The sequence below is a fragment of the Hyla sarda genome, chromosome 2 (assembly GCF_029499605.1).
Source record: "Hyla sarda isolate aHylSar1 chromosome 2, aHylSar1.hap1, whole genome shotgun sequence".
Taxonomy (NCBI): Eukaryota; Metazoa; Chordata; class Amphibia; order Anura; family Hylidae; genus Hyla; species Hyla sarda.
In genome coordinates, this window is record NC_079190.1 from 284,762,995 (window position 1) to 284,787,347 (window position 24,353).

General features: G+C 43.6%; 1 protein-coding gene across 1 annotated transcript; it reads left to right on the forward strand.

The window, feature by feature from the left end:
* The first annotated feature begins 368 nt into the window (after positions 1-368).
* On the forward strand, positions 369-24,353 carry EDN2 (endothelin 2). The gene is made up of 5 exons (XM_056560136.1): positions 369-411; positions 3,449-3,596; positions 3,860-3,979; positions 11,094-11,195; positions 22,780-24,353. Exons 1-5 carry the CDS (start codon positions 369-371, stop codon positions 22,883-22,885), a joined length of 519 nt encoding a protein of 172 aa, XP_056416111.1. The 3' UTR covers positions 22,886-24,353.

Below are 24,353 nucleotides of genomic sequence, written 5' to 3' on the forward strand. Positions count from 1 at the left end.
TATCATTATATATATATATATATATATATATATATATATATACACACACACATATATATATATATATACTGTATATATATATATATATATATATATATATATAGTGGATTACTGAAGCTCTTTATACTTATTGAATTCTTGCTTAAAACTCACTTCAAGGGTTAAGTCCATTCTTCTAATGGTATCTTGGACGATAAGGTGCTGATTTCTTCAGAACAGGCAGGGATGTCTTGTAAGAGGCAGGCACTAGATGTAGGCAGCACCTTGTCGCTCACCTGGTCTACAATGGAGGGGCGTGGAGTCCTAGGGATTATAAGATCTGGAATCAGGGCAGGCATAGAGCACTTAACACCTGGGTGACAGTCGAGATGCTGGGAGCTGGCTCTGTGGTCATGTTCCTTGCTATGGCAGGTGAGTTGCTGGCACCTTCACTGGTTTAGGATTGGTGTGTGGCTAGGGGGATCAGATTAGGGGTAAGTGTGGAGAAGAGATAGTCTTTATGTACTGTCCTTTATAGGTAATGAAGGACTGCACTGTGTGAGCTGTCATCAAGATAAAGCACATATTCCACCAGTAATAAACACCTAGGTGCATACAGAATGGTTTCCCTGCTACTGGGTGCAGGGAATATATTGATGACTCTGCTTACCTCTGATTTTCTAAGCACTTACTGTAAAGTTTACCTACCTATAATGTATGATGAACCTGTAGTAGTACATACTGTTCAGACACTGACTATCTTATGACATGAGAAGTAAAGCTGAAGGCAAATGATTACCAGGGCTATAGATGTGATGACAAAGTGACCGCCATATTGATCATCTGCTAAAAGCTAAAAGTAGTGGAAGAAAAGAACAGATTTAATGCATTGAAATCCTATAAACATTTTATTAGAGCTTTTTTTTGCATTTTTTCATAACATTGCTTTGATCTGGTAGCATGACCGATAACATTTTATGTGCAATTATGGGACACAATGGGGGGAATTTACTAAGCTGTTTGCACCAGATTTTTGTCACATTTTTCTAATTTTCTTATTTTTCTCTTTTTTACATTTTAGATACATTTGCAGCATTTTTTCCTTGCTTTTCATTTACCTTTTTGGTGTAAACTAATGGGAGTGGTTTAAATCTTTTAAGATTTAAGAGTGGTTTTTAGATGCATGTATGTGCAAATTTTTTTAAAGTCACCACATTTTGGCACAATCTCACTCAAATGTCATCACTTGTGACTTTTTAACTCTTTTTTTAATTTTTTATTTTTTGCAAGCTTGCACTTTCTTTTTTATTTTTAATTGCACAAAAGTTATGATATTATCTGGCAATTTTTTTCAAAGCGCATTTTTGTCGTGTGGCTTTTGTGCCACAAATTGAGACTTTTTAAACAGTTGCATGTAATAAATGTGTCTAAAAAGCCATGACACTTCAACTACTCCCCTTTTTTTTTTTGCAAAAAAGCTGAATGATGAGCATGTTGGAAAGATGCAAAAGGGCTTAAAGGGTACCTCTCATCAAAAAAACTTTTGATATATTATAGATTAATGTATGCAGAATAACTTTACAATTGCATGTTATTAAAAAATATGCTTCTTTCTATTTAATTTTCCACTTTGAAGAAATGACCACTAGGGGTCTCCCTACCAGTCCTGGCAGCAAGCATTTCAGACTCATGCTGGTGTCCTAAACACTACGAGCTGCCAGTCTGCTTTGTTCACAAAGGAGAACACTCAGAGCTGCCAGCCTGCTTTGTTCACAGCCTGTTTGGCTGTGAACAAAGCAGGCTGGCAGCTCTGAGTGTTTAGGACTCCAGCATGAGTCAGAAATGCTTGCTGACAGGACTGATCGGGAAAAATACAATAGAAAGAAGCATATTTTTCATTAACATGCTATTGGAAAGTTACTCAACATTCATTAATCTAAAATATATCAAATTTGATGAGAGGTACCCTTCAAAATGCTTGATAAATGTGTCTAAAAATGCAGGAAAAATAGTGCAAAATGTATCAGAAAACAAGCTTAAAAAAGTTTAGTAAATTCTCTTTTAAGTTCTTAAGAATATTAAACTGTGGATTCGATCAAATCTTTCTATCGATCTATCCCCTTTAGTAAGTGTACTTTCACCAGGGTGGAGGGTGAGATCGTCACAGTTTTAGTTTGCCATCCCTCTGCACCCCGGTATGTGAGTCCTGGATGTGTCATGTTTCTGGAATGCACACCTTAGTCTGGCATCTCAGCATCCCTAGCTGGGTCAAGTCTGTGCAAATATACCAGAACTGCATGAAGAAAATGCCTCAAAACAATGACCTGTTGCTGATGTAAAGTGTAATGGAGTGAGATGCATCCTTCGGTAATACTATATACAGTGGTCCCTCAAGTTACAATATTAATTGGTTCCAGGACGGCCATTGTATGTTGAAACCATAGTATGTTGAGACCAGAACTCTATGGAAACCTGTCAATTGGTTCTGAAGCCCCAAAATGTTGTCCAAAAAGTAGAAAAAAGTTAGAATTTCAAGAAAAATAAGTAGATAACTAATATAGATAAAGCAAGTCCTTACATATAAAAGTAAGAAAGATCTGCTGGAAGCTGTAAATCACTGTCTATGTCAGTGTTTCCCAAGCAGGGTGCCTCCAGCTGTTGCAAAACTACAACTCCCAGCATGGCCCAGAAAGCCTTTGGCTGGGAAGTTGTAGTTTTGCAACAGCTGGGGGTACCCTGCTTGGGAAAAACACTGTCTATGTAGAGGACAGGAGCTTCTTCGGGGGTCATGTACAGTACACAGTGTCCCAAAAAAGTAACATGGAGTCGCCCTCACCTTGTGTCCAAAGGAGCAGGTAACCCTGGGACAGGTAAAGTGTACAGAACATGTAATACCACCCTGTACTGTAGGGGGCGCTACCAGACACTAGTCACTGCATACACTTCAGTAATACAGGGGATTTACCAGTGAATGTCCATTCTGATTGGTCGGTTCTTCCGTCCATTGACACGTTTCACAGATCTGGACTGTCTGTAGTCTTGTATGTTGAGTCTGGTTTCAACTTACAGTGGTCCAAAATAGACCATTGTATGTTGAAACTATTGTATGTTGAGGCCATTGTAAGTTGAGGGATCACTGTATTGGAATTTGCCAATCTCATTGTAATGATTTTTTTTTTATGGCTTTATATAAACTTGCTATTGGTCAGGGCAGTTATACCCAGCTATCGCTATTTGATGACTTCACTGTTGCTAATCTTATCTACAGTGTAAACTAGTGGTCCCTATGAATAAATGATGCACTTGGCCCCATATATAGCAATAACTCTTTGATGCTTGTTCTGGCTGTGATCCATTCTACACTGGCCATTACTAAGCAGAATGGTATACCGTATTTTATGTTATTAAGAATTTGTAAGCTTTTGGGCAGAATGTTGTTTGACTATAAATCTCTTTCTTTTGTTTTTAGTCACTGCCGCCATTTCTTTGCCAGAGAGCTCTTCAACTGTCCCACCAAGAAGCCACACTCGGGTGAAGAGATGTTCATGCAATAACTGGATGGACAAGGAGTGTATATATTTTTGTCACCTGGATATAATCTGGGTGAACACTGGAAGGTGAATAGAACTTTATTCTGTACTGTGCTGGTAACTTAGATTGTGAACTATGACCCGGATTAGCCATTCTGTATTATACAACAGACGTGCAGCTAGTTGCTTCACTATTCTTTAGAATGCAGTTCAATCTTTGTCCTATGTGCACCCAGATCAATCTCCTGCTTAGCAGAGCAATATACATATATGTGTCACATTAGTGCCTACCTTATTGTGGTTACTGTATAAGTTTAATAATGCGTTAACCGTTTTACCTATTCTTGTAGCCAAATGCTACCTTACGGTCTAGGGAGCCCAGGAAGGCGGAAGAAGCGAGATTCTATACGGTGTCAATGCAAGGATGTAAAGGACAAAACCTGCAACAGTTTCTGCCAGAGTACAGCTTGGTAAGTGAGGTTGTGCCTGTCATTGTCACGTCTGCTCATATAGCTGAACTGTGAACTTCAGAAAATATCTTTATTTCTCTTTTTTTGTACAGGCCATATACTGATTTGTTTCCTTTAGTTTCAGTTATACTAATATTAGTGTATAGGATTAAATGAAAATTATGCAAACATTGGGGCTTTAATAGTCTCCTTGTGTTAATGCTAAATGAGACTTTCCAACTGGATCATAAATCCCTTTTACTTATGTTGTTGTGTTTGCTAACAGTTTATTTCATGTGGCTCAAATATTTCATTTATTTCCCCACACTCTATTAATTTATAGTCAGTATTTACATTTCCATGTTTGTCAGTCAAAAACTGGCAACAGGCAGGACTAGTACAGGTTTCAGACAGAATTCATACATAGCTTAAATGTTCTCACTTAATACCTAAAATGACTTTGTCCTACCTATAGACAGCTGAGAGGGGGCTGATCAAATACCGATTTATAGTATGTTGATTTTCCCCCAAATCTACCCCCCTTACTGCTGTACCAGAAATGTAGTTTCCTGTGCTCCCTCTGTTTGTCTTAGTACTGAAGGACATTAAACATACATATCCTGCGTTGTAGTCACCGCACTGAACAAAGCATGCAGCATAGTTACGTCCCTGCCCCTCTGACAAAGTACTGAGATCATCAGACATGACATTTTATGTCTGGAATCAGGGGGTGATCAGCATACTATAAGGTATGTGATCAGATCCCCTTCAGCTATTTATAGGTAGGACTAAGTGACAGGTTCTCTTTAAAGGAGTGTTCTGGGCAAAATTTATCAATGAGGTAGCGAATTTTTGAAAAATATATTTGTGGCGAATCGCCATTAAAAACAGATATTTCTGGCCTACAGTGAGCCTCAATAGGGGTGTAGAACACTTTTCCTTGCTGTAACAAGCATAATGTGTGTGCTGGGTTAGTGAGATAATACTGTTATTCAGTATGAGATGCAGATCAGAATCACTCCCGCAGAGCGTCACAATGACAGAGCATAGAAGTGGCATCAGTATGAGGAGACCATATAGTGGCTGAATGACACAGCGTGCAGGTGGCGGCAGCATGAGGAGAACATATAGTGGCTGAATGACCTAGTGTGGGGGTGTTCGCAGCATGAGGAGACCATATAGTGGCTGAATGACACAGCATGGAGGTGGCGGCAGCATGAGGAGAACATATAGTGGCTGGATGACACAGCGTGGAGGCGTTCGCAGCATGAGGAGACCATATAGTGGCTGAATGACACAGCATGGAGGTGGCGGTAGCATTGGAAACCATATAGTGGCTGGATGACACAGCGTGGAGGCGTTCGCAGCATGAGGAGACCATATAGTGGCTGAATGACACAGCATGGAGGTGGCGGCAGCATGAGGAGACCACATAGTGGCTGAATTACACAGCCTTTAGTTGGCAGCAGCATGAGGAGACCACATAGTGTCTGAATGACACAGCCTGGAGTTTGTGGCAGCATAAGGAAAGCATATAGTGGCTGAATGACACAGCCTGGAGTTGGTGGCAGCATAAAGTGGCTGAATGACACAGCCTGGAGTTTGAGGCAGAATGAGGAAAACATATAGGGGGAGATTTATCAAAACCTGTCCAGAGGAAAAGTTGCTTAGTTGCCCATAGCAACCAATCAGATGGCTTCTTTCATTTTTCAGAGGCCTTTTCAAAATTGAAAGAAGTGATCTGATTGGTTGCTATGGGCAACTTAGCAACATTTCTTCTGGACAGGTTTTGATAAATCTTCCTCATAGTGGCTGAATGACACAGCCTGGAGTTGGCGGCAGCATGAGGAGACCACATATTGGCTGAATGACACAGCCTGGAGTTGGCGACAGCATGAGGAGACCATATAGTGGCAGAATGACACAGCCTGGAGCTGGCATCAGAATGAGGAGAACATATGGTGGCAGAATGACACAGCCTGGAGTTTGTGGCAGCATGAGGAGAAACTATTGTGGCTGAATGACACAGCCTTGAGGTGGCGGCAGCATGAGGAGAACATATAGTGGCTGAATGACACAGCCTGGAGCTGGCATCAGCATGAGGAGAACATATGGTGGCAGAATGACACAGCCAGGAGATAGCATCAACAGGAGGAGAACATATGGTGGCAGAATGACACAGCCTGGAGGTGGCGGTGACAGCAGCAGCATCAGGAATCCTGAAAGTGACCCGGTGGTGCGGTGGGTGGGATATGCATTACGTAAAACTTAACTTTTAATCATATGCTTAGGATAAAATATATGGACCTACATTTTTTTTTAATCAAACAAAAGGAAAGGTGTGCAAAAAACACCATGTGCCACCTACACCACCAAGTATTGAATGGATGCAAAGACCACTAAAAGGTGGAAGGCAACAAGATATGGTCCATTGTAACTGGTGGGGGTAAAAACTTCCCCTGTAAGGCCCTACTCTAGTAATTTTTAATTCCTTTCTGGGCAAGTGTTACTCGCCCTAAAAAGGGCGGCCCCACACAGGAACCTCTCCATATTTCCACCTACAAACACTGCCATTTCCCAGGGTTTTTAGGTGGAAATAGTGGGGCCGCCCTTGTTAAGATGAGTAACACTTTCCTCGAAAAGGTGGAAGGGAATAACGTATTGACCATTGTACCAGGTGGGGGTAAAAACTTCCCGTGTAAAACTTCCCCTCTCGCCCTATTAATTCCCTTCTTGGCAAGTGTTACTCACCCTAAAAAGGGCGGCCCCACACAGGAAACTCTCTCTATTTCCACCTGAAAACCCTGGGAAATGGCAGTGTTTGTAGGGGGAAATAGGGAGAGAATCCAGTGTGGGGCTGCCCTTTTTAGGGCGAGTAACACTTGCCAGGAATAGAATTAATAATGGAAGAGTAGGGTCTTACCGGGGAAGTATTTACCCCCACTGGTTACAATGGACCATACGTTGTTCCCTTCCACCTTTTAGAGGTCTTTGCATCACATCAATACTTGGTGGTGTAGGTTGCACAGGGTGTTTTCTGCACATGTTTTCTTTTGTTTGATTAAAAAAAATAATTGAGGTATATATATATATATATATATATATATATATATATTTTTTTTTTTTTTTATTCTAAGAAAAGTTAAGTTTTAGCTAATGCATATGCTCAATACTTTCTTGTGGTCTGTTGCGGGGGAATGTCTGTACCTGGGGAGCAGCCTTAAATATGTTTAGCACTATCCATATTTGTGAAGTGTTGGTGTGGCACCATGGTCAATCTACTCTGATGCATCAGGCATTGGTGGATAGAAATCCTGTCTGATCTATGCCTGATTCATCCTCACAAAGGTCAGTCTCTCCACATTTTTCGTGGACGAACGAGTTCTCCTTGGGGTTACTATGGCCCCTGCCGCACTAAACACCCCCTCTGATGGCACACTATTGGCTGGGCAGGACAGCTTTTCCAGGGCAAACTTTGCTAGTTGTGGCCACAAAGCAAGTTTGGCTGCCCAGAAGTCCAGTGGATCTTCAAGGTGTGTTGGCATGGTCATGTCAAGGTATGCCACCATCTGTTGGTTCAGGTCCTGCTCCAGGTCTACCTGCTGATGATGAGTTGCTATCCGGGTGAAGAAAGCTACTCATCAGCAACTGTAGACTCAGGCTGCTGCTGATGGAGCTGGTACTGCTCCTGCCCCCCCCCCCCCCCCGAGTCAGACCTGCGAGAGGATGGACGATGGCGCAGATAGGCATCGGCCAACTGACTACGTAGGATGTCTCTATAGTGGATCAGTTTGCCCTCCCTCTCAGTGGGTGTAAAAAAGGTCCCCATTTTGTTCCGGTAGTGAGGGTCCAGTAAGGTGGAGAGCCAGAGGTCATCCTGCTGCCGAATGGTGACAATTCGGTGGTCACTACGCAAGCAATGCATCGTGCCATTTGTACAAGTGACTCGAAGGGACTCCCTGCCTCCATCTCCACTGCATACTGCTACGGTGTGTCTGGGTCCTCTGTCTCGTCATCCTCTAGCTCCTCTAGCTGCTCCTGCTCCTCCTATCCTGTCAGATGACTAGAAAAACCGCCCATCTCGCGAAACCTAAACTGTGTTCCACTGTGCCCCTCCCCCTCATCCTCCTCCAGTTCAGCCTCCACAGGGCTCATGTGGCTGTGAGATGTGGGCGCCACGTCTCCAGTGCCCTGACCAGCCATTGTTTCCAACATGTGTTGTTGTAGATGGCGCAGTGGAAGGACATTGTTCATCCCGTAATCTTGGCGACTTACTAATAATGTGGCTTCCTCAAAGGGCCTGAGCAAACGGCAGGTGTCACGTATGAGCTGCCACTGGTTGACATTGAAGTTACACCGGGGAGGGCAACACACACTGTTGTCTGTCCCTCTCTATCTCTCTGCAATAAAAGGCTGAAGTGACTGGCCCCAAGATGGTTGCAGATTATATAGGGCTGTGACATCACAGGGGTGGCTGGCTGCTGATAGGGTGCATGCTGCATGTGATTCCTTGCCCCATGTCCTCAGTGTCCTAGTAGTGGCTATGCTGGGTCACTGCAGCTCAACTCCCACTGAAGTAAATTGGAACAACTAATCATCAGGGGTGCCAGGTGTCGGCACCCAACCGATCAATAATTAATAGCTTATCTTTTTTTAAGGAAGAAATATATAACTATCTGCAGTAAGGACTGGTTCACATCAAGTTTTCTCCCATACTGGAGCGCATATGACAGGGGAGAGCTAAAACCTTGCGCTCCCGTATGCCTTTCTATACGCTCCCGTAGGTAATTCATTTCAATGAGCCGACCGCAGTGAAACGTTCGGTCCGGTCAGCTCATTTTTGCGCCGTATGCGCTTTTACAACTGATCCTAAAACCGTGGTTAACCACGGTTAGAAATGTGCAAAAATGAGCTGACCGGACCGAACGTTTCACTGCGGTCGGCTCATTGAAATGAATTACATACGAGAGCGCATACGAAAGCATACGAGAGTGCGAGGTTTTAGCTCTCCCCTGCCGTATGCGCTCCCGTATGGGAGAAAACGTGATGTGAACCCAGCCTAACCCGGAGAGATCACAGTGGTAAACGAGTCTGTTGGTACTTGTTGTGCGTCTCTTAATAGAGCGGGGAAAGACATGGTGAAATTATAGCTGTAAGATATCACTGGTGGATAGACTGGGAGGCAGACCCTACGTGTCCTTTCTGAGTCACCACAGAATTATCAAAAGATGAGAGGCTGTACTGCTAGTCCATAGTCTACTCCTCTGGGAGGAACAGTTATTGAGTAACCAACCAGATAGCTTCTTTCATTTTTCAGAGGCCTTTTAAAGAAAAAAATTATAAAATGAAAGAAGCGATCTAATTTGTTTGCTATGGGCAACTCAGCAACTTTTCCTCTGGAAAGGTTTTGATAAATCTCCCCCTATGTCTTGGCCTATGGCATATGGATGGCCCTTGATGTGTGCAGTAGAAACCAAGACAAAAGGACTCAAAGGTTAACTAACATAAGGGGTAACTTTTACAAAATGTCTTCCACATAATGGAGAAGGAAGCGGATGGTACTGGGATAACCTGGCGAGGCTACCGCAATATTCCGGCAGAAAAATCTGATTTCGGCTAAAGGCGCACACCCGAGAGTTGAGAACAATAGCAGGCTTTATTGATCATAACAACTTGCAGTGCACATGGGCACTGCAAGTTGTTATACTCAATAAAACCTGCTATTGTTCACAACTCTCGGGTGTGCGCCTTTAGCCGAAATCAGATTTTTCTGCCGGAATACTGCGGTAGCCTCGCCAGGTTATCCCAGTACCAGCTGTTTCCTCCTGTATCTTCACCGCTGGCACAGCGGGACCGACAGCCGGCAGCCTCCCGACACTGCATACTGCTACCTGACACATGCGATCACCAGTGTTGGGCCTGCCTGCACAACATCCATAGGTGAGCATTTTTCCTATTTTGGAACTACCAAAAAATTTGGATTAACTGCACTTTATTGCGCCATCTCTGCTTCTTTCCCCTCTCCTCCTTCCAAATAGTGGAGGAACAGTTCCTGAGATAGACTATGGCAGATGGGAGATGGTACTGTGGTAGTTATCCTGTGTGGAGTGTAGTTATCTTGCTAGTAGCAGGTTCTGTCTTGAACAGGACAGGTATGTAGGTATGTTGTATGTATGCCTGGTGGAAGCAGAGCTAGGAGATATTGCTCTGGCCAAAGCAAGACCTAGACTGGTCTTAGATCCACTCCTTTCCTGGGAGAGTAGGCTAGACTATGGACTCTTCCCACAGCCCTTCTAGATGTTTCTAAGAAACATAGGCTAGGGTGAATCATGTGACCAAGGCATCATTGCAGATCAATACAATAGTTATGAAATTTAACCCTTACACTGTTGATCTACCTTAATGTATGCTATTAATATAGTGCAATGCACTAAAACAGTTTTACAAGTAAACTCACAATACCCCAAACTGATTAATGTATATTACAGAAAGTTCTCTCACAGCCACATCACAACTTCATTAGGGATCGTAGCTGAATACAGGTACGGGGACATTTCATTTCCCTACTGCCTTTCAGCTTACATCTTGCCACAGTATTTGCCTGCAAAAAATGATGGTAAAAATGCCAGTTATTAGACCCATGGCTGAGAATGGAGTTGAGGTTGTAATACAGAAACAGATGTAATACAGAAAAGAGATTATTTTCGTGTGAATTGGGACTATAGGTGATTAATTGGAGTCTCACAAACTGACACATAAATTTAGCAGTAAGATTTTATAACTTACTTGACTCCATTGAAACAAAACAACAACAAAAAATCCTTGGCACATCTGTGCTCTTTGGCTGGTAAGCATCAATCTTTTTTGCCAGGATGGCGTCAATGCAAAGAGACTAGAATGCCAGCCACCTTATATTGCTCCAATAAAATACATGTAATAAAGCAATAAAAGAAACTTTTAACCATGACATTGCAACAGTACAGATAGATTGTTGCGGAGCTTGGCTCACTACTCACAAGTCACAGACAGAAATTTCTTGTCATAATAGCGGGTAATGGTATTTCTTTTATTTACAATTTCTTTCTTTGTAACGTATGCAGTGATAAGCATGACTAAATTACTTTTCCTTCTTTAGGGCAACTGCTGATAGTAAACCAGGATCAAGTCGGGAAAGAATTCCAGTAAGCAACTTCCAAAACAATAAGATGTCTCAGGTCCGTCTTTTGCATGTTTTCCGGTAAGATGATGTACAAGAGTTTTATCAATACAACACTTAATTGGAATTATGATCTGAATGTAAAATACCTGCTTTATAATATAAGTGTATCTGTGTAAATGTAATAAAATGTGTGACTATACAACGCTATCAAAGTCAATTGGAAAAGTTCACAATTATATACAAGGATGAAAGGAGAATTCTTTGGCATGTGCAATTCTTGGCACTAAAGGGTAACCCCTGTAAAGTTACTTCGCAGAAAATATTAGAGAGATTCACTAGTAAAACATGTGTTATGGGAAAATAGGACTAAGAACGGAGCTTACATAGTATCATTCTGGGGAATGTTAAATCCCCAGATGGAAGAAGCTCTGGGGACCACATGACAGCCAAAAGAAATGCATTTCCTCTGGTGTCATGACCACAGTGCTCTCTGCTGACCTCTGCTGTCCATTTTAGGAACTGTCCAGAGCAGCATATGTTTGCTATGAAGATTTTATCCTGCTCTGGACAGTTCCTAAAATGGACAGCAGAGGTCAGCAGAGAGCACTGTGGTCATGACATCACAGGAAATGCATTTCTTTTTTGGATTTCTCTTTAGTATGCAGCTCCTAAAAAGTACTGGAATGATTAAGATTTTTTAATCGAAGTGATTTACAAATCTATTTAATTTTCTGGCACCAGTTGATTTAAAAAAAAAAAAAAAAAAAAAGTTTTACACAAGAGTACCCCTACCCCTTAAGGACTCAGGGTTTTTCCGTTTTTGCACTTTCGTTTTTTCTTCCTTACCTTTTAAAAATCATAACCCTTTCAATTCTCCACCTAAAAATCCATATTATGGCTTATTTTTTGTGTCGCCAATTCTACTTTGCAGTGACATTAGTCATTTTACCCAAAAATGCACGGCGAAACGGAAAAAAAATCATTGTGCGACAAAATCGAAGAAAAAACGCCATTTTGTAACTTTTGGGGGCTTTCGTTTCTACGCAGTGCATATTTCGGTAAAAATTACACCTTATCATTATTCTGTAGGTCCATACGGTTAAAATGATATCCTACTTATATAGGTTTGATTTTGTCGCACTTCTGGAAAAAATCATAACTACATGCAGGAAAATGTAGACGTTTAAAAATTTCATCTTTTGACCCCCATAACTTTTTTATTTTTCCACGTACAGGGCGGTATGAGGACTCATTTTTTGCGACGTGATCTGAAGTTTTTATCGGTATGATTTTTGTTTTGATCTGACTTTTTTATCACTTTTTATAAATTTTTTAATGGTATAAAAAGTGACCAAAATACGCTTTTTTGGACTTTGGAATTTTTTTGCGCGTACGCCATTGACTGTGCGGTTTAATTAATGATATATTTTTATAGTTCGGACATTTACACACGCGGCGATACCACATATGTTTATTTTTATTTACACTGTTTTATTTTTTTTTTATGGGAAAAGGGGGGGATTCAAACTTTTATTAGGGAAGGGGTTAAATGACCTTTATTAACACTTTTTTTTTGAAATTTTTTTTTGCAGTGTTATAGGTCCCATAGGGACCTATAACACTGCACACACTGATCATTTACACAGATCACAGGCATGTATTAACATGCCTGTGATCAGTGTTATCGGCGCTTAACTGCTCCTGCATGGATCTCAGGCACGGAGCAGTCATTCGCCGATCGGACACCGAGGAGGCAGGTAAGGGCCCTCCCGGTGTCCTGTCAGCTGTTCGGGATGCCGCGATTTCACCGCGGCGGTCCCGAACAGCCCGACTGAGCAGCCGGGTCACTTTCACTTTCACTTTAGAAGCGGCGGCTTTTGACCGCCGCTTCTAAAGGGTTAATACCGCACATCGCCGCGATCGACGATGTGTGGTATTAGCCGCGGGTCCCGGCCGTTGATGAGCGGCGGGACTGAAGCGATATGATGCGGGATCGTGGAGCGATCCCGCTTCATATCGCGGGAGCCGGCGCAGGACGTAAATATACGTCCTGCGTCGTTAAGGGGTTAAGTCATGTGATTCATGCCAGTGCTTTTCAGTTTTCATGTTGTCATGGCAGTGTGACTGATGAAGGGGTTAGATTTGTCATCCTTTACAATACTTAATAAGAAACTGTATAGTAAGTACAGGTTAACCCTCTTGTTTATGCTACGTTAACCCTGTATGAGTTATTTTCCATTTATTCATCTTAAGATGGTGTGGTGGCCCAGCAGAGTTGTACCATTTGCCCCTTTGAGTTTAGCTTGGGTGGCTGTAGTTTTGCAAAAGGGCTAGATAGCTTAAATACATGTCTAGAAGGTTAATGCCTACATTTCTGTGTTTTCAATTATTATGAATGTATATTTTGTGTTTCTATGGTATTCCATGCATACACTGAGTGTTCTCTTAAATTAAAAATGCAAATGCAATGCTTATGCAGCCAATGTTAAGAGAGACAGTTTTAAAACACATGTTCAGTCCTGTCCAATAGTTGTTCAACTCCACCCCTATCCCCAGGAGGAAAGGTGCAAAACCCAGATTCTTGAAAAGTTGAGCTGCGGTTGAAGTACTGTGAGCTCACAAGCTCTGCAGCTCTTTACCTAATGAGAGAGTTTGCACAAGTGAGCCTCATGAGTAGTGAGGCTACAACATCCCCAGCACTATCCCAGGACATGTTTTCTGTCTTGCAAGTTCCGCCGCTAGGGTGAAAGAAACTGGTAACATTCAAGATAAAAGTATTCTGTGGGCCAAATTGCAACGTAGAACATTATCCTAAGGACCACGCTTAGTTAGTTGGTGGATCAACTTCCAAATACGCAGAGTCATGTCACCGCAAAGTAAACCCTTTTCTCAGTTTAATAAAATGATTAGGACTAAAGCTAATACAACACCAAAATACAACTACAACACAAGTAAATAGCTACAAATTCACAAGTCTGTGTAAAGCACACTTAATATCAAAAGGATAGTGACAAGTATCTTTACACTGCTTTCTTCTAAAGTCAAAGTGTACAATAAGCCTGCAACATTTCCAAAGTTTTAGCACTGTACTGGTCTGTCTCAGGACGAAAGAAAAATGGAGGTTTTCTTTCCTGGGGCCTTGTGTATAGGGAATTGCTACATTGAAATGTACAGAGTAAGGCCAAGGTTGCACCACTCAAGCCACATGGTACAGAAGGAACTACCACCCACACTCTACTCCTCATACACAACCCTATTTCTGGTGTCGCAAACCAAACTCATTATCACAGCCATATCGCAATGGCCTTACACATGAAATAGGATAAGGCAGATGAATAACGGATAAGTAAATGATTATTTGGTGAACAATCACTTTAGTGATGCAGCTATACATATTTTAGTTCTTATTGAGTGCTATGGTTGTTTAAACTGTATTAACCTTATTAATGATTATGAGAAATGGTGAACAAGCTTTCTGGGGGCTGTTCTTTGATTAAAAGAATGGTTGTAGACAAGTGACTATTGGAGGAAAATTTTAAGCATGGCCGACTTTTGGAAATGGCATGGCCAGGCACTGGGTGCAGGTGTGGAAATGGGTTTTAGCAGTAACCATCCGGCAAGTGGAGTAGTGCACGGAAAAGGGTAGATAGACACATAAATATCTTCAAATAACTTTACTGTGAATGAGGCAGTAAGCTTTGCGGTTCTCACTCAGACACAGTCCCTGTGTAGAACCCACTATTGACCTCTCTTAGCAGGAGTCATCCTCCTTCGACTTTAGTTACTTACACACTGGTTCACCATTTTCTCCTATAGTGCCTATGGCCCCCACTGACCATAATCAAGCATTCCTTCTCATATTTTGTCAGGTTCTGTCTTCACGCGGGAAATCACACACTTTCCTGTACTTGCACGCATGTTTTAATAGGCTCTTACTCATTCCCATTGGGACTCTCGTGTGAATCCTGCATGGACTACTCAGAAAACTACGGGTACATACTGAATCTTCTAGACACTACTAGCAGCATGGCAAAAGAGGTGGGAATTCCCCGACACCATGCTGGCTTAGTGAAGCCAACTTGCAGTTCACAAAACTAAAAACAAACATGGCTCACCATATATACAGTATTTGTGGTCAGGTCAACTATCAGAATGCCTCTAGCCTAACTAGCGCTATACTACAATGCAGCATAAATTGTGACCTGAGGTTGACCAAGCATGATGACTAAGACTTGGCTTATATATATATATATATATATATATATATATATATATATATATATACAATAAGCGGCTTGAATTGTGCCCTAGCCACCGAATGAAAGTATGCCTATAAAGTGAGCATACCCTGTAAAAAGATAAGTATGAAACAATAAAAAAATAAAAAGGGTGGGTCAGGTGGGACATGCTATGATGACCACAGTGTGGGAGATGACCTGAGTGCTTTAACCCCTTGGGGATGGAGGGTTTTCTCTGTTTTTGCACTTTTGTTTTTTTCCTCCTTACCTTTTAAAAATCCTAACCCTTTCAATTTTGCACCTAAAAATCCACATGATGGCTTATTTTTTGCACCACCAAGTCTACTTTGTAATGGAATCAGTAATTTTACCCAAAAATCTACGGCGAAACGGAAAAAAAATCATTGTACAACAAAATTGAAGAAAAAACGCCATTTTGTAATTTTGGGGGCTTCCGTTTCTACGCAGTGTATTTATTGGTGAAAATGACACCTGATCTTTATTCTGTAGGTCCATATGATTAAAATGATACCCTACTTATGTAGGTTTGATTTTGTTGTACTTCTGGAAAAAATGATAACTACATGCAGGAAAATGTAAACTGTCACGATGCCGGCTGGCAGGTAGTGGATCCTCTGTGCCAGAGAGGGATTGGCGTGGACCGTGCTAGAGGATCGGTTCTAAGTCACTACTGGTTTTCACCAGAGCCCGCCGCAAAGCGGGATGGTCTTGCTGCGGCGGTAGTGACCAGGTCGTATCCCCTAGCAACGGCTCAACCTCTCTGGCTGCTGAAGATAGGCGCGGTACAAGGGAGTAGACAGAAGCAAGGTCGGACGTAGCAGAAGGTCGGGGCAGGCAGCAAGGATCGTAGTCAGGGGCAACGGCAGAAGGTCTGGAATCACAGGCAAGGAACACACAAGGAACGCTTTCACTGGCACTAGGGCAACAAGATCCGGCGAGGGAGTGAAGGGGAAGTGAGGTGATATAGGGAAGTGCACAGGTGTAAACACTAATTGGAACCACTGCACCAATCAGCGGTGCAGTGGCCCTTTAAATCGCAAAGACCCGGCGCGCGCGCGCCCTAGGGAGCGGGGCCGCGCGCGCCGGGACAGAACTGACGGGGAGCGAGTAAGGTACGGGAGCCGGGGTGCGCATCGCGAGCGGGCGCTACCCGCATCGCGAATCGCATCCCGGCCGGAGGTAGTAACGCAGCGCCCCGGGTCCGTGGAACCGACCGGGGCGCTGCAGTGAGGGAAGTGTAGCGAGCGCTCCGGGGAGGAGCGGGGACCCGGAGCGCTCGGCGTAACAGTACCCCCCCCCTTGGGTCTCCCCCTCTTCTTGGGGCCTGAGAACCTGAGGATCAGACTTTTGTCCAGGATATTGTCCTCAGGTTCCCAGGACCTCTCTTCTGGACCACAACCCTCCCAATCCACTAAAAAAAAAGTTCTTCCCCTGACCTTTTTAGAGGCCAAAATCTCTTTGACAGAGAAGATGTCCGAGGAGCCGGAAACAGGAGTGGGAGGAACAGATTTAGGAGAAAAACGGTTGAGGATGAGAGGTTTAAGAAGAGAGACGTGAAAGGCATTAGGGATACGAAGAGAAGGAGGAAGAAGAAGTTTGTAAGAGACAGGATTAATTTGACACAAAACTTTAAAAGGACCAAGATAGCGTGGTCCCAACTTATAGCTCGGGACACGGAAACGGACATATTTAGCGGAGAGCCATACCTTGTCTCCAGGGGAAAAAATGGGAGGAGCTCTTCTTTTCTTATCTGCGAATCTCTTCATGCGAGAAGAAGCCTGTAAGAGAGAATTTTGGGTCTCTTTCCATATGGTGGAAAGATCACGAGAAATTTCATCCACAGCGGGCAGACCAGAGGGCAAGGGGGTAGGGAGGGGGGGAAGAGGGTGACGGCCGTACACCACGAAAAACGGAGATTTGGAGGAAGATTCAGAGATTCTGAAATTATACGAGAATTCGGCCCAAGGTAGAAGATCTGCCCAGTCATCCTGGCGGGAGGAAACAAAATGTCGTAAATAGTCACCCAAGATCTGGTTAATTCTCTCTACTTGTCCATTGGATTGAGGATGGTATGCAGAAGAAAAATTTAATTTAATCTTGAGTTGTTTACAGAGAGCCCTCCAGAATTTAGACACAAATTGGACGCCTCTATCCGAGACGATCTGTGTAGGCAACCCGTGAAGACGAAAAATGTGTACAAAAAATTGTTTAGCCAACTGAGGCGCTGAAGGAAGACCAGGAAGAGGGATGAAATGTGCCATTTTGGAGAATCGATCAACGACCACCCAAATAACAGTGTTGCCATGGGATGGGGGTAAGTCAGTAATAAAATCCATACCAATCAGAGACCAAGGTTGTTCGGGGACAGGTAGAGGATGAAGAAAACCAGCGGGCTTCTGGCGAGGAGTCTTATCCCGGGCACAGATAGTGCAGGCTCGCACAAAGTCCACCACATCAGTCTCTAGAGTCGGCCACCAATAGAAGCGAGAGATGAGTTGCACAGATTTCTTGATGCCCGCATGACCTGCGAGATGGGAGGAGTGACCCCATTTGAGGATCCCAAGGCGTTGGCGTGGAGAAACAAAGGTCTTTCCTGGAGGAGTTTGCCTGATGGAGGCTGGAGAAGTGGAAATCAGGCAGTCAGGAGGAATGATGTGTTGAGGAGAGAGTTCAATTTCAGAGGCATCTGAGGAACGAGAGAGAGCATCGGCCCTAATGTTTTTATCAGCAGGCCGAAAGTGAATTTCAAAATTAAATCGGGCAAAGAACAGAGACCACCTGGCCTGACGAGGATTCAGCCGTTGGGCAGACTGGAGGTAGGAGAGGTTCTTGTGATCGGTGTAAATAATAACTGGAAATCTTGATCCCTCCAGCAGATGCCTCCATTCCTCAAGTGCTAATTTAATGGCTAGAAGCTCTCGATCCCCGATGGAGTAGTTCCTCTCCGCCGGAGAGAAGGTCCTGGAAAAAAAACCACAAGTAACAGCATGCCCGGAAGAGTTTTTTTGTAGAAGGACAGCTCCAGCTCCCACTGAGGAGGCATCAACCTCCAATAGGAAGGGTTTAGATGGGTCAGGTCTGGAGAGCACGGGAGCCGAAGAAAAGGCAGACTTGAGTCGTTTAAAGGCGTCTTCCGCTTGAGGAGGCCAAGACTTGGGATCGGCATTTTTTTTTGTTAAAGCCACAATAGGAGCCACAATGGTAGAAAAATGTGGAATAAATTGCCTGTAATAATTGGCGAACCCCAAAAAACGTTGGATGGCACGGAGTCCGGAGGGGCGTGGCCAATCTAAGACGGCAGAGAGTTTATCTGGGTCCATTTGTAGTCCCTGGCCAGAGACCAAGTATCCTAGAAAAGGAAGAGATTGGCATTCAAACAGACATTTCTCTATTTTGGCATAGAGTTGATTATCACGAAGTCTCTGAAGAACCATACGGACATGCTGGCGGTGTTCTTCAAGATTGGCAGAAAAAATCAGGATATCGTCCAGATATACAACAACACAGGAGTATAGTAGATCACGAAAAATTTCATTAACAAAGTCTTGGAAGACGGCAGGGGCGTTGCATAGACCAAAGGGCATGACCAGATACTCAAAGTGTCCATCTCTGGTGTTAAATGCCGTTTTCCATTCATCCCCCTCTCTGATGCGGATGAGATTATAAGCACCTCTTAAGTCCAGTTTGGTAAAAATATGGGCACCTTGGAGACGATCAAAGAGTTCAGAGATGAGGGGTAGGGGGTAGCGGTTCTTAACCGTGATTTTATTAAGACCGCGGTAGTCAATGCAAGGACGTAGAGAGCCATCTTTTTTGGACACAAAGAAAAATCCGGCTCCGGCAGGAGAGGAGGATTTACGGATAAAGCCCTTTTTTAAATTTTCTTGGACGTATTCAGACATGGCAAGAGTCTCTGGGACGGACAGAGGATAGATTCTGCCCCGGGGTGGAGTAGTGCCCGGGAGGAGGTCAATGGGACAATCATAAGGCCTGTGAGGAGGTAGAGTCTCAGCTTGTTTTTTGCAAAAAACGTCCGCAAAGTCCATATAGGCCTTAGGGAGACCGGTTACACGAGGAAGCACAGGGACACGGCAAGGTTTACTGGGAACCGGTTTTAAGCAGTCCTTGGAACAAGAGGGCCCCCAACTCTTGATCTCCCCAGTGGACCAATCCAGGATTGGGGAATGGAGTTGAAGCCAGGGAAGTCCAAGAAGGATTTCAGAAGTGCAATTGGGGAGAACCAACAGTTCAATCCTCTCGTGATGAGATCCGATGCACATTAGAAGGGGCTCCGTGCGGAAACGTATAGTACAGTCCAATCTTTCATTGTTTACACAATTGATGTAGAGGGGTCTGGCGAGACTGGTCACCGGGATGTTGAACCTGTTGACGAGGGAGGCTAAGATGAAATTTCCTGCAGATCCAGAGTCCAAGAAGGCCACAGCAGAGAAGGAGAAGGCAGAGGCAGACATCCGCACAGGCACAGTAAGACGTGGAGAAGCAGAGTAGACATCAAGGACTGTCTCACCTTTGTGCGGAGTCAGCGGACGTCTTTCCAGGCGGGGAGGACGGATAGGACAATCCTTCAGGAAGTGTTCGGTACTAGCACAGTACAGGCAGAGATTCTCCATGCGGCGTCGTGTCCTCTCTTGGGGTGTCAGGCGAGACCGGTCGACCTGCATAGCCTCCACGGCGGGAGGCACAGGAACAGATTGCAGGGGACCAGAGGAGAGAGGAGCCGGGGAGAAGAAACGCCTCGTGCGAACAGAGTCCATATCCTGGCGGAGCTCCTGACGCCGTTCGGAAAAACGCATGTCAATGCGAGTGGCAAGATGGATGAGTTCATGTAGGTTAGCAGGGATTTCTCGTGCGGCCAGAACATCTTTAATGTTGCTGGATAGGCCTTTTTTAAAGGTCGCGCAGAGTGCCTCATTATTCCAGGATAATTCTGAAGCAAGGGTACGGAACTGTACGGCATACTCGCCAACGGAAGAATTACCCTGGACCAGGTTCAACAGGGCAGTCTCAGCAGAAGAGGCTCGGGCAGGTTCCTCAAAGACACTTCGAATTTCCGAGAAGAAGGAGTGTACAGAGGCAGTGACGGGGTCATTGCGGTCCCAGAGCGGTGTGGCCCAAGCCAGGGCTTTTCCAGACAGCAGGCTGACTACGAAAGCCACCTTAGACCTTTCAGTGGGGAACTGGTCCGACATCATCTCCAAGTGTAATGAACATTGGGAAAGAAAGCCACGGCAAAACTTAGAGTCCCCATCAAATTTATCCGGCAAGGATAGTCGTATTCCAGAAGCGGCCACTCGCTGCGGAGGAGGTACAGGAGCTGGCGGAGGAGATGATTGCTGGAGCTGTGGTAGTAACTGTTGTAGCATAACAGTCAGTTGAGACAGCTGTTGGCCTTGTTGCGCAATCTGTTGTGACTGCTGGGCGACCACCGTGGTGAGGTCAGCGACAACTGGCAGAGGAACTTCAGCGGGATCCATGGCCGGATCTACTGTCACGATGCCGGCTGGCAGGTAGTGGATCCTCTGTGCCAGAGAGGGATTGGCGTGGACCGTGCTAGAGGATCGGTTCTAAGTCACTACTGGTTTTCACCAGAGCCCGCCGCAAAGCGGGATGGTCTTGCTGCGGCGGTAGTGACCAGGTCGTATCCCCTAGCAACGGCTCAACCTCTCTGGCTGCTGAAGATAGGCGCGGTACAAGGGAGTAGACAGAAGCAAGGTCGGACGTAGCAGAAGGTCGGGGCAGGCAGCAAGGATCGTAGTCAGGGGCAACGGCAGAAGGTCTGGAATCACAGGCAAGGAACACACAAGGAACGCTTTCACTGGCACTAGGGCAACAAGATCCGGCGAGGGAGTGAAGGGGAAGTGAGGTGATATAGGGAAGTGCACAGGTGTAAACACTAATTGGAACCACTGCACCAATCAGCGGTGCAGTGGCCCTTTAAATCGCAAAGACCCGGCGCGCGCGCGCCCTAGGGAGCGGGGCCGCGCGCGCCGGGACAGAACTGACGGGGAGCGAGTAAGGTACGGGAGCCGGGGTGCGCATCGCGAGCGGGCGCTACCCGCATCGCGAATCGCATCCCGGCCGGAGGTAGTAACGCAGCGCCCCGGGTCCGTGGAACCGACCGGGGCGCTGCAGTGAGGGAAGTGTAGCGAGCGCTCCGGGGAGGAGCGGGGACCCGGAGCGCTCGGCGTAACATAAACGTTTAAAATTGTCATCTTCTGACCCCTATAACTTTTTTATTTTTCCACCAACGGGGCGGATCTGGTTTTTAGCGCTACCATTTTGGTTTTGATCGCTTTTTATTCATTTTTTTCATTATATAAAAAGTGACCAAAAAAACGCTATTTTGGACTTTGGAATTTTTTTGCGTGTATGCCATTGACCGTGCAGTTTGCCGTGACCCCGCTTTATAGAAAGGGAGTGGGCGAAGGGCGTACAGGTACACCCTATGTCCCCAACAGGTTAAGTAGGGACAGCAGCCCCTCTCACAACAGGTGTGAAAGCCTAACACACCAGTGACACATTAGACATAATTGAGGATTGCAGCATTCAAAGGGTTAATACCGGATATCAGCCCAATCGGCAATGTGCGATATTATCCGCGGTTCCCAGTTGCTGATAGCCACTGTGAAGCTGAGCACACTTCACAGATCAGGAGCCGGCCACGGACGTAAATATACTTCTGTGGTCGTTAAGGGGAAATGCCCCCAGGCCCACCTTACATTCTTTTCGCTTATTATAATTGTTTGTAAATTCTACCCAACAAATGATCCTCCATTTTCATTTTATAAATCTAATGTGCATTGGGACTTTAAGTAGTATGTATTTTTATGTCTGTCTCACATATCAGTAAAAAAAAACTGCAAAGGAAAGTTACATAAGAGGCTCCCTGCTTCTGTTTACTCATGTGGCCTCACCTAAATCTTAACTTTTACCTTCTGTTCCTCCCCAGTTTATAGGCACTGGAAGGACACAAATTGCTCTATAAAAATTACATAGATAAGAGGTATAAACAAATGCGAAATTGAATTCCTCTGCAGTGGATTTCAAGGACTTCAGTATTGCTGAGGAAAGCTAAGCAACTTTTGTACTGTGCCTGTACATAAAGAAAATACAACCACTTGGCATGCAAAGAAATCCTTACTAATACTTTCTGTAAAGGTCAATTCCATGACTAAACCAGTAGGGATAATAAAATATAGGTCTATTAATGGAAAATTATAGGCAACGAAGTCATAATGATCATCGCTAGTATGCAGGTAGAAACAACTCTGTACTCTTTCACCAAGCATTAGGGATTCCGAAATGAATATGAATATTATGTATATACAGTATATTAACTCAACCAAAACAGAGATCTTATACTATTCTTATTTCTTCTACAGAGACATTGCTGCATACAACACACATGCTGCATACGCGAGAAGACACTTCTCAGTCACGGCCTCTAAGCTGCCTTCAGACTCTAACATTTGGAAAAGAAAACGATAATAAAATGAGAGACATTGAAAACTAGAAGAAACATAGAGAAAGGGGAGCCTTGTTTGGTTTGCCTAGCTATAGCGGCGTCTCTACCACTCAGGAAGTCTTCATCCAGAAGACCAACTCCGGCTGTTCAGCCATTTGGGAAGAGCAGATCAAAGGTTTCCAGTGATAAGGAAAGCAATTTAAACCTAAAGAGTGACGTTCTGCTAAAGGATTGCATATATACATATATATATACTAAAAGGAGAAAAGAAGACTTTAAGAACTTTTAAGCTCCTAACTGAATGGAGCCTTTAGGCTTATCATTGGCCAAATACAGAAGCGAGGGCGAGAAGAAGGCGTTATTGAGTATTAATGAGCCTACAGTATGCAACCATCCCCCACCCCTGAAACTATGGTAGCATAATTGTCTGTGTCCATTGGGACAGGTAAACAATAGAGTGTGAAGTCAGTATCAAAGTTGGAATATATTTTGTAACCGATAACTGACTGACTCGATACAACTTTACTATGCTACTGCTTCTTGTATGTTTAGAATTTTCATATTTTACCTGTTATTAAACTAATTTTTTTCTAATGGTTTTTATTGTTTATACATTTTACTTGTGTTAGGCAAATTTATTATATCAAAACATTCAGTTGATAAGCAATGCCAGTTTTAAATAAACAAGTTGCAAAGTTACAGAATATATACAAAGACAATAGAATATAATAGTTTATTATTTAGAACCAACAAAGTATTTTCAAGTTTTTTTTTTTTTACACTGTAGGCGGTAAATGGCGGAGGATACCCTGAGGTATACTTCTGATATATAGCTATGATGGATGTTACTCCTATGCTGCACAGTTTATGCTCTTTTACTGGATCCTGCTCTATGACATAGCACAAGGGTCTATGCTATTCCATTCAGCAAAAAAGGAAACTCCAACATAACCTGTCTAAATAAAAGCCAAAATGTAATTTTTGTTTGGCTTCTGTTGTGTCTACAGATATGTTTGCTGAATGCGTTTAATGAACACCACCTGAGCTGTACATGCCCAATTGAACATTTCATTAATTAATTAATAACCCAGCAAGAGAAATTCAGAATTGAACATGAATAGTATACCATTTAGAAAAAAGATCTTCGACTTTAAGCCCTATTTAGAAATCACTTGTTTTTTGCTGTTGAAAATTACCGTAACATTTTGTTTTGTGTTGAATTGCATTTTGTACTTATTGCATTTATGTTATTGTACTTTCGTTGTACGAACAAAAATGTTAAAACTCTAATAAAAATTTAGTAAAGAAAATTAATATTTTGTACATAAAAAATGTATTACTCTCTTTTTGAATTGTAAATAAATAGAAATGGTCGCTACAGTTTGGTAGACTATAGAAATACGGCACTATGGTGCTGGTTTTTGTGTTTATACTTGAGTGTGAAGGATGGATTTGTTTTGTTACTGAAAAATAAAGACAGGAGAAGCCCTG

Excerpts from the sequence above, each read along its gene's own strand:
- EDN2 (XM_056560136.1), top strand. The coding sequence starts at position 369 with ATGCTGGGAGCTGGCTCTGTGGTCATGTTCCTTGCTATGGCAG. Across the intron at positions 412-3,448 it reads CATGTTCCTTGCTATGGCAG|TCACTGCCGCCATTTCTTTG; the intron begins GTGAGTTGCTGG and ends TTTTGTTTTTAG. Across the intron at positions 3,980-11,093 it reads TTCTGCCAGAGTACAGCTTG|GGCAACTGCTGATAGTAAAC; the intron begins GTAAGTGAGGTT and ends TTCCTTCTTTAG.